Source organism: Abramis brama, assembly GCF_963993115.1.
Source record: "Abramis brama genome assembly, chromosome: 4".
NCBI classification, from domain to species: Eukaryota; Metazoa; Chordata; class Actinopteri; order Cypriniformes; family Leuciscidae; genus Abramis; species Abramis brama.
In genome coordinates, this window is record NC_139966.1 from 16956796 (window position 1) to 16969976 (window position 13181).

Here is a 13181-nt window from a genome sequence, read left to right on the forward strand (position 1 = left end):
GGGCGGGCTTAACATATGACGAAAGAGTTGCGACAGCTGCCACTTGAAAACAAAGAATGACGGCTGCTGCTGGAGAACAACGGTCTTTCGAATCGGCTTTGGCCGCGACTCTGGAGGACTTGGAGGTAAGTTTTTCTTTGAGAAAAGAGCAAAGAACGGCACTTAAGTCATTCTTAAAAAAAGGAAGATGTGTTCGTCGTTTTGCCGGCCAGATATGGCAAAAGTTGAATCTATCAACTAAGCTCCGCTGTTGGGAAAACGCTCTGGTTGGTTTAAGCGCTGTCCTATTGCGTGCAGAGGGAATTTGAAAGACAGCCGTTTATCCCGCCCCTCGGATTAAACCGCGTCTATGGTGAGTTTCCAGACCTAACATCTTGATGTAGGTCTGGCTTGCCAGGCTAGTAATTGCCTGTTCTTGTAAAAATTAGAAAGTTCTGGGGTGTCTCATTACATGCATGGGATGACCACATGTCTTGCCTTATAAGATTCATTATTTAATGAAAAACAAACTTCATATATTTTGGTCCATCTGGAAAGTGTTTGACTTTTTATAAAAACCTTGATGGTAATTATTTTATAGATCTAATAGTTAGTATAAGAGTAGGCTACATAACTGTATTTTATACATGGAGATGTTTTTTAAATATATATGTGGGCAGTCGTGATTAAAGAGTCAGACTGGTAACTCGAAGTGTGAGGGTTCGATTCTCATTACCGGCAGGATCTACTGAGGTGCCGATGAGCAAGGCACTTTATCCCCAATCATGTGATGGTTTTCAGTGTGTGTGTTCATACTCACTGCTTCTAATGTGTGTGACTGTGCACTAACTTGGATGGGTTAAATGCAGAGGACAAATTCTGAGTTACCATAGTTGGCCTTCACATGTCACTTTCAATCATTGTTTTATCGTTAATGTTGTTGTTGTTATTACTATTGTAACCTAGCCCACTTAATGAGCTCAGGTAAATCATGTATATAAAATAAACCAGCAGTCAGGACTTTGGTATAAACGCTTTTACAGAGCAGTTTTATTTAACAAGTGCCTTATAGACATATAAAAGACACCTAATCATCAACAGAACAAAATAAACCAACCCAGGCAGTACACTGAGGTACAAGTGGAGTGAAGAAATTAATACTCAAAACAAACCATTAATTCACCAAAGCATTTACCTATACTATGTGAAACCCTCACACCAAACCACTGCATCCAATTAAAGTAAACACCACACGTGCGCCCACTGTCCCTCAAGTGCAACCGCCTGGGAAAAGAACAAACAAAAACACATTTAAACAAACAACTCAACAATCCTTCATTCTCATCCTTCATTCCATTCTCATTTCCCTACAAATGTCATCAAAGAGGGACTCACTCGACATTTGCTTGTCACACTTAAAACACTGTTTCACGCGAGTTCAAGAACTCATTAAAACCTCATATTAGATAGAAACAGTAGGAAACAAAACTCTAAACAGATAACAATCGGTGCCAGTCCTTGTTTTAGTAACTTGTGCTTTCCAATGATATATTAGTCATCAGCCCCGCTCATGAAGAATCAAAATGCTTGTTTTAGCAGTTTGCATTATACACTGAATCAGCTCGCCCCTGAACAAACAAAGAGCCCAGCTTCCCGTTCACCTTCTCGTCTACTGATCGTTTGTCTCACTTTAAATATGTTGTTTCACCTGGTCTTAATTGGTGTGATTATTAATTCTAGCACCCTTACCAGTCATGTCCCACACAATTCTTCCCCAGGTCCTAGTGTCCCCCTCTCTGCCACACTATTATTATTATTATTAGTAATTTATTTGGTTTTGATGAAACAACCTATGTACACACACACACAAAATGTTAAAATCTTAAGGAATTTAAATTGCATAGTAAAATTCCAACAAATTGAATAGAACAATCCTTATTATTATTCATATTATGAATTTTAAATGAGTAAAAAAAACTAGAGCTTGATAAAATATTTTGTAAAGGTCTAGGAACAAGGAAATGGACCATTTTGTGTGTGTGTGTGTGTGTGTGTAAGTAAATGAATGGTCCATTCCCTTGTTCCATTAATATTTATACAAAATGTATATATTTATTAAGCTCTATTATTTTAAACTGATTTAATTTTTTTACTTCATAATGTAAATAATATGTAAGGATTATTCAATTCAATTTAATGGATTTGAATTGAAATTCGTAAATAAAAAAATAAAAACACTTTTTGTAACTTTTTTTGAGTGTACTGTCTAAACTTTATTGTCTTTATAATGTTTGACGAATAAAATTATTGACCTTATTGTTTAAAAAAAAAGAGAAGGAAATCAAATGTAATTTAAACGTTGTGTAAAAGTTTAGCCAGTTTTTGAGGAGTGCGGATGTGCACAAATGCCTGAAACCACGTATGACAACAGGGAACCCTCGATGAATCAAACATAAATAAAACGGTAATAAAACAGTAAAGTAGTCAGTTAGTTACAGCAGCAAGGCAGAGAAATTACGTTGAGGAGAAAGCTTCTGACTCAGACTTCTGAATGAAATAGCTAATGTAGCTAAGTGCATTTTAATGTGATTTCAAAAAATTAGCGGTTTGCTATTAATGTAAATTAACTAATGATATTAAATATGCTACATTAATTGCAATCTCGAATCGATTAATTAGCAGAAGGTATTACTCTACCACTTGCACGTGACGTAGCCTAATTGACGACAGTATAGCCTATACTAACTGTTGAACTAACGTTGCTCAAAAGACAGGCGTGATAGGTTTCGGGAAACAGCTAGCCATGTCTAGCTATAGTCTCTACAACGATATCTTACTTGTTATGCAGTGAGGTAGCCTACGTTGTTGTGCGGAAAACACATCCCTGAATTGAACCTGACTAGCAGAATTTGAACTTGTCTCAAGTTTGAAGTTTGCATGAAGTTATTTCTATTTCTTTCCTGTTTATTCTAATGTAGCCAAAGCGCTATAAAACTCGACTTGAATTCACTTAGGCCATTTCAGTAAGCAGCTACCCAGCAAACACATTTACGTTGTGGCAACGTCTGTGGCATGTTACATTTCTACTATGGCAACGTCGCTCTCTATGTGCTCGCAGCATTGTAACAACGTAGAATTGTAAGACTCGACAGGGTAGTAGCAACGTTGTTGCGCGACATTCAGCAACTGAGAGACAACGTTCTGACAATGAATTTTTTTTTAATGCTAGATATAGATATCCCCCATTTAGAATGTTTTGTTTTGTGGTTCATTTTTAATTAGTCATATGTTAGATAATTATATACTTTTTAAATATTGTTTATCCATATTATTATGTATGGGCCTAACCGTAAATTAATTATAATCAACACCTGCAAGTGTACACTTAGAAGAGTAAAAATTACATAGAAGGTTAGCAAATTCAACCTTATTAAAACTGCATATGGTAATCAAATTGCACCTCCAAAAGTCATACATTTGTGAGAAAAAACAAACAAAAACATTGTATAATACAGGGAGTGTCTAACGTTAACTAGCATGAGCAGACATGAGAAAATCTAGCAAAGAAATTAATGAGATGACAAATCAAAGGGAAAAAATAATCAGGTGTGCGAACAATTACAAACATTATTTTTTCTCTGTGCGTTTCCAAAAAAAGGAAAAACCATTAACGTGCAACAAGTACGCGCTTAAGTCGCTGTCTGTTCAAGGAGTGCTGATATTAATTACTCATCATTAAAATAATTGTATAAATAGCTATAGACTATAAGTCATATAAATGCCTCATTCATTCATTCATTTTGGCTTCATTATGGCTTATAACTTTTGGCATAAAGTTAAATATTTGTCATATCTGACCAGAAGATGTTCAAATAAATGTCACATTAAGGAAGTTGTATGTTGTGTTTGAAATAATTATGTATCTTTTATTTAGCTGAGGTAAATGAAACGCAATTCTCTCGTATCCTTGCTCGATGAAGAATGAGACAACACAGTGAGCCCAACGATCAGTTGAAATTTAAAAGGCTGATTCGCGCTTCAGGGCAGTGACGAGTACATATGTCGTCCAGTGGTTGTCCAGACACCCTAGGCCTAGGCACAACCTTAAGCAATGGCCCTGAACGGTGGTTCAATGTCAACATTGTGACAACATTGTAACAACCTTAACCACACAACGTTATAGCAAGTTATAGCAACCGTTTGGCCATGTTGTTAAAACGATGTTAAAAGGTTGGGTACGTTGTGCCAATAAACTTTTTTTATTCTAAATATGATCAAATATAAAATAAAATTAATATAATTAATATAAAATTAACCTACACTTAGATTTAAACTTAACGTTATCTTATAAACCAAACAAGTGCAAGAGAAAAATATTGCCACAATCGTAAATTGCATCTCGAGCACAATGGTGACAGATGGATTCCAACTGTTTCTTTGTGGCTCTGTTATAAGTGTTGTCCAGTGAAGGGGAAACCTCCAGAAAATCCCTCTTAACTAGCCGTGGCGACCTCAGAGGCTCCCTAAACGCGTTTTAATAGGGCCTTCAAGTCGGCAGGGGCAATTCAATGGCCAGCTTAATTTAGTCAAAAGAGTTACGACTGTTGTGTCCCGTGGAGGCGACACGCATATGGCGCTGTCTTATTGTGTTCAATCTAAACGCAGACAGGAGAACTCCTGGGACTTCATCTCCCTCCGGCTGCCATTGCAAAATCATGCCATTGACGTCGCATTAGGATACCCCGCTAAGCTATCACATGTGCTGAAGAGGGGTTCACAAGCATTTGATATTGGCTAATCCTATAGAAAGCCCTTTAAATACCCTGAAGCTTTAAATAAATCCTATTTGAAAAGGACCGTTTTACCCCTGACACAGCAGGCTAGATTCCAGAAGGGAACAACAGAAATGTTGTGCTGTTGACATGTCTCGTAAATTTAACAGTTGACTAGTCACCATTAATGCTAGGCCTATATAAGAGGAAAAAGCTTTTATTTATTCTTTACAATGCCTTATAATGGCTTAGCAATAAATAAGTAATCATTTAGTTCAGAGATAATGTCTTAAAATCAAATCTAAAACTAGTTTGAATTTTTTTTTTTTTTTTTTTCGTCAGTTTATGAGGGAGGACATGGCTTGGTGGATGTCAAGAGTTGTATCTGTGCTTTCAGATTACAAGCAGCAAAAAAAAGAACAAAATCTTATCTTATTATAAAGACTTGTCATGGACTTATATGTGCCATCGTGCAGAGGGCAGGTGGGTTTGGACTTGACAAACACCTGTTTCTAACAAGACTGGAAGATATGAATTTGTCTGAAATGACACGTTTTTATCAGACAATGTTTCACATGAAGGATGTTTTAAAGGTGGACACAGATATTGTATCCTGGGGATTCTATGTGAAGTTGGGTCACCCAGGATAAAGATGGATGGAAATCTGTGAAAACTATTCAGAAAGTGATAGGCTTATGATCACAGAGACTTGCATCAAAACTGATAGAGGACATTTTTCTGGTAATACAAAAGTATGAACCGGAGTGGCAGACAAGAGTTTGAAGAGACAAGGATTGGTATTGCACCGCTAATGTGTGATGAGAATGAGGGTGAAATTGCTGACTCAATCCAGAATTTCTGGACTCCTCAATTAGATTATCTGGAATGTGCTTCAAAAAGGGCACTTTATCACACAACATAAATCACTAAAGAGACACAAAGCCTCCAGATGGTCAGGGGCCATCATGTATAAACTTCCTGTAGAGAAGCAAACTGTTGATCTACAGTGGAGGATTATTCACGCGGCGCTAGCTACGGACGGACGTGGCACACCTGAATCCAGCAGTGGGTGAGTATTGTAGGGTTTTTGGCAATTGAGATTTTGAGCATCTGTTTTTAAAATGTTTTAGACTTTTAGTCTTTTAGAAATACTTATAACTTAGTTTCAGGGCTTTACATAAGACTTTTCAGATAAAATATTCATAGGACTGAAGTATAGATTTGTATTAAGAAGGAGATTATGTTTATTGAATCTAATAGGGACAGCAAAACTGGCCATATGGAAAACAAGAAAGAATAAGCGTGTAGGTTGTAGCAACAGATGCTAAATCAAGCAATATTGAGAACAGTATTTGCATATTACAGTCTTACAAATAATGTTCCTGTTTTTTGTGAGATATGGTGTATTAATAAGGTTGTTGTAAATTGGTTGGCTTTTTTAACTTTTAATTAATTTTATCTATTTTGTATTTAATTGCTTTTCAATGATTATGTAATATGATGTTTGAATTAAATAATATAAAATATAAATAACAATATAAAATATGACAAAATTAAAGTTTTCTACCCCTAAGGGGCCCCCTTTGAAAATAGTTGGCACTAAAATGCCTGCTTTGTGGCATTTATAATGAGCTTTTAAAAGACCTTTTTTCAAAGCAGGGATTAGTCACACTTTATCTCATTTGCATTAAGATGTCTATAAACCACCCCATCCATTGCAGTTTTCTCAAGCTGCCCGTAGAGCTGACAGTGTGCGCACCGAGAGACAGCTTTCTCCTTCTGGCTTCAGAGAAACAAAATACATGTTTATTTGACAATTGTTGGCTTTAAAATATTTTCCTCAATTGAAGTTACATACAGCGGTGACTTCTTGACAAACCATGATGGGAGGTACTCCTGGCAGTCGAGTTTTGTGCCATTGGTGGACAGAGGTTGCCTTTGTACTGCCTTTTCTGTCTACTTTAGCAGTGGGAACGATCATGACATATCAGACTTATGAAGAGGACGCTTTATTCACTGTCATCGGAAACTTGGCCAAGGACATGAGCTTAAATCCCTCAGATGACGCTAAGACCAATTTCAAAATGATGAAGCAGTTCAACGCATCTTTTATTAGGCTCCGAGAAAAAGACGGACAGCTAACAGTTGGAGAACGAATTGACAGAGAAAAAATATGTAAGAATGTGGTCCAGTGTCTTATTGTATTCGACGTTGTGAGTCTCTCGAATGAGCAATTTAAATTAATTCATATTGAAGTGGAAGTAAAGGACATCAACGATCACGCTCCTGAGTTCTCTAGAAAGGAATCAACTTTGGAAATTTCAGAAAACACAGCAGTCGGCACTAGGATATCTCTAGATGTTGCTATGGACGAGGACGTGGGTTTGAACTACATTCAAAGCTACCAAATATCTGTCAACAGTCACTTTACTATTGACGTGTTGAGCAGAGCTGATGGGGTTAAATATGCGGAGTTGGTGCTAATGAAAGAACTAGACAGGGAGACACATGCATCCTATGTTTTGGAGCTCGTTGCAATAGACGGAGGAAATCCATCAAGGTCCAGCACCACAAAGATCAATGTCAAAGTAAAAGACTTTAATGACAATAGCCCTGTGTTCGACCGGAACAATTTTTCAGTTGATATACTGGAGGACTCGCCGGTGGGATTTCTGCTATTGGATTTAAATGCAGTTGATCCAGACGATGGATTGAATGGGGAAGTTGTGTATGGGTTCGGAAATCAGGTGCCCTTGGAGATCCGACAACAGTTCAGCGTTGACCAAAAATCCGGGCAGTTGACGCTCAAGAGCCTGATTGATTTTGAGAGCAAGAAAACATATGAGTTTGATATACAGGCATCTGACTTGGGTCCTAATCCGAGCCCATCCATCTGTAAAGTTGTTGTTCATGTGCAAGATGTGAATGACAACGCACCAGAAATCACAATCACACCACTACATTACATCACTATTGCCTCAGTCACAGCGGAAATAGCGTACATCACAGAGGATGTTGCTAAAGAAAGCTTTGTGGCTCTGATCAGCACGGCGGACAGGGACTCGGGCGCAAATGGACAGATTAACTGTGCCCTCTATGGGCACAATAACTTCAAACTCCAGCAAGCCTATGAAGACAGTTTTATGATTGTAACGACATCTCCACTTGATAGAGAAACAATTGCGGAGTATAACTTAACGGTTGTTGCCGAAGACCTGGGATCACCTCCCTTAAGAACAATTAAGCAATATACTATAAGGTTGAGTGATGAGAATGACAACGCTCCTGTCTTCAGTAAACCTGTCTATGAAGTGTCCTTGGTGGAGAACAATGCACCAGGTGCATATATCACAACTGTAGTGGCCAGAGACCCCGACTTAGGGGAAAACAGCAAAATCAGCTATAAGCTCCTGGACACCTACATCATAGGCTCTCCGGTGTCAACTTTTGTCTCTCTAGATCCCGCAACGGGCTCGCTCTATGGGATCAAAAGTTTCAACTACGAGGTCCTCAAACAGCTACAGCTACATATTCAAGCAAGTGACGGAGGCTCGCCACCACTCCAAGGCAGCGCAATCATCAATCTAAAAATAGTTGACCAGAATGATAACGCACCCTCTATCACACAGCCTGCGCTAAATAATGGTTCTTCCGAGGTTCTACTACCCAAAAACGCGCCTTCAGGTTACGTTATAACACGGATACATGCTAGGGATGCTGACGAAGGTGTCAACGCAGAATTGTCATTCAGAATCTCAGAGGACGTCACCTCTATGTTCTCCATTAATGGAGCCACCGGAGAAATTTTTCTGAATCGTGAACTCAACTACGATGTTAACGATAACTTGAGAATAACAGTAAGTGTCAGTGACAACGGGAGACCTTCACTAACTACAGTAATCACAATCGAATTCAAGATCATTGCAAGATCTCTTCCCAGTGACCACAAAATATTCAGGCACAGAACTGACGAAGAGATTCGGGAAGGGGATCATTCACTCGTTATAATTGTGGTACTGGCGGGGAGCTGCACATTGCTACTTTTAGCCATTATTCTCATTGCAACTTCTTGTAATAAACTGAAGGTGAATAATCGAGGAGACAGCCATTCTGGAAACGAGGACAGAGTTAAAGCGGACCACAACGACCCACTAATTCCCATTCACAGTGGCATCGTGTTTGATATTCAACCTGGCTTCATCAAGACAGACAGCGATATTTCCTGCAGCTCTGAAGATGGTATGTGTGTCTTTGATCTAAAGGACAAAAGCCGCGGAGTCAACTCAGAAGTAAGTTATAGCCTAATGTCTTGCACTTTGAGATTCCATCTGATATTATCTGGTTCATATTCTAAAGTTTTTTTGTTGTTGATGATATATATTTTTATAGGATTATTCCACTCTACCTGGTTATGGTAAAGATGCTCTGAGACTTACTCAAATTTGGAAAGGCACCTCAACTATATCAGCACGAGACCCTCAATTCAGTGGAAAGGACAGCGGGAATGGAGACAGCGACTACAATGACAGTGATTCAGATACAAGCGGCCATGGACAGAGAAAAGACGATCATCAAGACAACGTTCAAAATGGTAGCCCTAAGCATCAGTGGCGTCTAAATATGCGCATGTAGTGTAAAGCAGGGTGTGAATTATACACAATGGGCTTCAGGGAGGTCAGAGAGGGTTGACTGGGGATGTGCACACATCCCTAATATTTTAATAATGCAACTTTAACGTGCAACTGATTAATAGATAACCTGCTTGCTCCCATTTCAGCGTTAAGTTGTGTAAGCTACAGTATATTTTCAGCAAACAGCTTACTTCGTACATTTAGTTTAACAGCATTAAAAAGGGCAAATGTTTTCATTCAACTGAACTGTGTATCTGCATTTTAAACACTTTATGTTTTTCTTCCATGCATTAAATGCACGTCCCTGAAAGTGCATGGTTTTTATAGACTATTTAATTCTGCCGCTTAAGTAATGTCAGACGTAGCCAAAATTAAGAGATCAAGCCTTCTTTAGGGGCTCAGATATTTTTTAATTACCTTTTAATATAATGGAAAATATTCTGGAGTCTATGTAAAAGAGCACAGCTGAGATTAAAATGTCAACAAATTGAAATTAAGATTAAAAATAGTGTAAACCAAATAAACAATTAGTAAACTACTATACTATAGTATAATAGCATATTTAATTGCTTTTATTATAGATAAATGTCTCCCAAAATGGAATTTGTGCGACAATTTACAAGCTTAAATGAACACATGACGGTATTTATTTGACTGCATCCTGCCTGAAACTCAAATGTAAAATTTGCTTCCGTAATTTACATTCAGAGAGATTCAGCACAGCATGTTTTACTGAATGATTTCCTCACTTATTTAAGTGTTCCTTTTAGGATAAGCATTTTTGCTGGTAGATGTTGCCACTATATAATAATTTTGTAGCAAAAAACATCTTCGCATATAATATCAAGTCTTAAAGACATAGCAAATAACCTATATCAGAAATGTGGTTTTATTGAGAGACAAGAGATGTAGGCTACTACTAATATCAGCTGACATATATGGTCTATTAAGCATGTATAATACCTCTACATTGTCTGTTTTCATAGACTAAAAAGCTTATACCTACTGATAATGATCTTCTTTTTGTTTATCAAGGTCTGTGGGCATGCACAAGCAAATGCAAGATTTTGGGCCATTCAGATGACTGCTGGTGTCCAACTGCTGCCATGACGAACAGCAATTTAGCACATTCCTTTGCTAAGATGGGTTCACTTCAACACAACACTCTCAGGAGGGAAAACTACCAAGCCCACATTCCAAAAACAGAGGGATTGCAGAATGTCTGTGAGAAAGTAATGTACAGAGAATATGACTATATAACTATAGTTAATTCACCTCATCAAGTCAGGGTACATGAAATAAACAATATTACAATCCCAGTGTATTCACCAACAGAAACACACTTTTCCACACATGAAGTGTAAAGTTAACAAAACCTGCATTACTGACAGCTGTTGGCAATTTGTTTATTGTGTGGGGATGTGTGAACAGTGTAATGCTCTTAAGTTTTTTTTTTTTACACAGTCAGACTTTGTAGATATTTTTTTTGTTTAAATCCTTTTGAAAAAGCTGAGTATATTTTTTATAATGCCACTATAAACAAAAGATAACTAAAATGATATTGCCTACTTGATTGATTTTAAAAGCATGTTGATATATTTTTCATACTTTTTAGTGAAGTAACATTTATCTGAATTCAAAATGTGTCTGTTTATATATTTATTTATTTGTATAGTATGTCTGTAATGTTAAGAAAATAAATGGTAAAACATGTTTGAGTTGCATTTGGTTAAATGTCTCATTTTATATTTATTATTTGACTTGAATCTTAAGGGATAAAAAAATATTTAAAAAGTGCATTAGCTGTAAATGTGTCTTATTTGTTATACATTCAAAGATGTTGCACACACAGAAGACTCTTGTTTTTCTGGTGGCACATATAGTTTTTATTTCTGTCACACACTGTGAGATCTGCAAGTTCAACAAAGACAACAGTATATATTAGTTTCTGTATCACACAGTGTTTAAATACCCTTGTGAAAAAGAAGTGTACTTAATTGTATTGTAATTTTTGTGTGCTTCAAATAATAAAAGTATACTTTTTAAAAAGTGCACTTGCAGATAATATAATTAAAATTAAAGACCACTTAAGTGTACTTAAATGGAATATGCTTAATGACAATATATCTTAACACACTTAAGTGCACTTTTTACAAATGCACTTTGTAATAATGTCTAATTAAGTTTTACTTGAAGAGAGTACACTTTCCGCACAATATTTCTAAACACACTTAAGTGTACTTTTTAAAAATGCACATTATAATAATGTCTAATTAATTTTATTTAAAGAAAGTACACTTTTATGATAATATTTCTAAATAGGGGTGTAAATATTAATCGATTCGTATCGATGCATCGATTATACAGCCGACGATTCGATGCATCGATGCATCCGCAAGAGTATCGATTAATGTGTTTATTTTGCCGCCTGTCTATTTTCAGCATCCGCATATTAAGCATATTAAGCTGCGGGTAGCGCTAACCTCATTATTGTCTTCTACTTCACACGCGTTATTTACGTTTCACAGTCTATCTATGTTCACACACATTGTTGAGTCTGACTTTCAAGAGCGATGGAACCGTCAGATCGAGCTGGCAATTAAAGTGAAATGTTACACACTCCAGTCAGCGTTAAATCATGGGTGTGGAAGTATATTGGCTTCAGGAAAACAGATGGAGCAGTGGTAAGAGATGTTGCCGTTTGTCTGTTTGCACTTTATTGTAACGCCCGTTTCACACATACTCCGTTTGCAGTGCGTATTTTCTTTCCGTACCCATGTTAACAGGTTAGAACTTTCACACTGCACGCGGTTGCAGTCCGTCGATCCGTTCCAGGAGCGGTGCGTATACAGCAGTGCAGCGATCGTTTCCGCACCGAGTCTATTTCTGCTGTGCTGCAAACGCTGAATTAAAGTGACAGCGCATGTTTCGTGGTCAAAATGAACACACTGCAAACGCAGCATATGTGAAAGCACTATAGCGCGTGCTGCTCCTGCAGTGCGCACACGGAGTATGTGTGAAACGGGCTTAACTGTAGATGCAGTAACTGTTATATTTGCTGTTCTATTTGCAGTGCATTGAGCACAACTGCTATAGTGTAACATACACATTATGTGAATAGAATACTGTTTCTGTATTCTCAATAAAAGGGAAATTATTTATTATTTTTGTTGCTTTATTTGAAACTTAATAGATATCATGTAAAAATATCTAGTATTGAATCGTATCGAATCGTATCGCAGGGAATTCTGAAGTATCGAAAATAATCGAATCGTTGGCTTAAAAAATCGGTATCGTATCGAATCGTCATGAAGGCTCCGATTTACACCCCTATTTCTAAACACACTTAAGTGCATGTTTAAAAAAAATGCACTTTTTAATAATGTCTACTTAAGTTTTACTTAAACAAACATTTTAAATAATTATGATTTTATAGTGTTTTAAAGTTATTAAAGTTATAAGTTATTAAAGTAAATTTATTTTGATGTATTGACTAATATACTAAATAAAATAAGAATTTTAATGGAAAACATGGAAAATAATTTTAATTTCAACTCAGGTGTGTTGTCCAAAAATAATTTGTTAATGTATTTTAAATGTGTTTAGTCTATAATATATACTGTGTGCATTAATGCACTTGAAATGTATTTTTCCAATACATTTGCTTATTGACATTTGACATTTTTGTCCGTTTTCTACATAATAATTGACAATAAAATGTAATTTATGAGAGGAGTCTTAGCATAATAGTAATGTGTTGTACTTTACAACTGTGAACAGAATACTTTCAATATCATTA

The 13181-nt window shown here is 36.7% G+C and overlaps 1 protein-coding gene across 1 annotated transcript; it reads left to right on the plus strand.

Moving 5' to 3' along the window:
• Window positions 1-6634: 6634 nt before the first annotated feature.
• Window positions 6635-11285, plus strand: LOC311082079 (protocadherin-8-like; the record flags this gene model as incomplete). Its single annotated transcript, XM_084112823.1, has 3 exons — window positions 6635-9040; window positions 9141-9342; window positions 10418-11285. The coding sequence occupies 3 exons, from the start codon at window positions 6635-6637 to the stop codon at window positions 10744-10746; spliced, it is 2937 nt and encodes a 978-aa protein (XP_083968949.1). The 3' UTR covers window positions 10747-11285.
• Between the last annotated feature and the right edge of the window lie 1896 nt (window positions 11286-13181).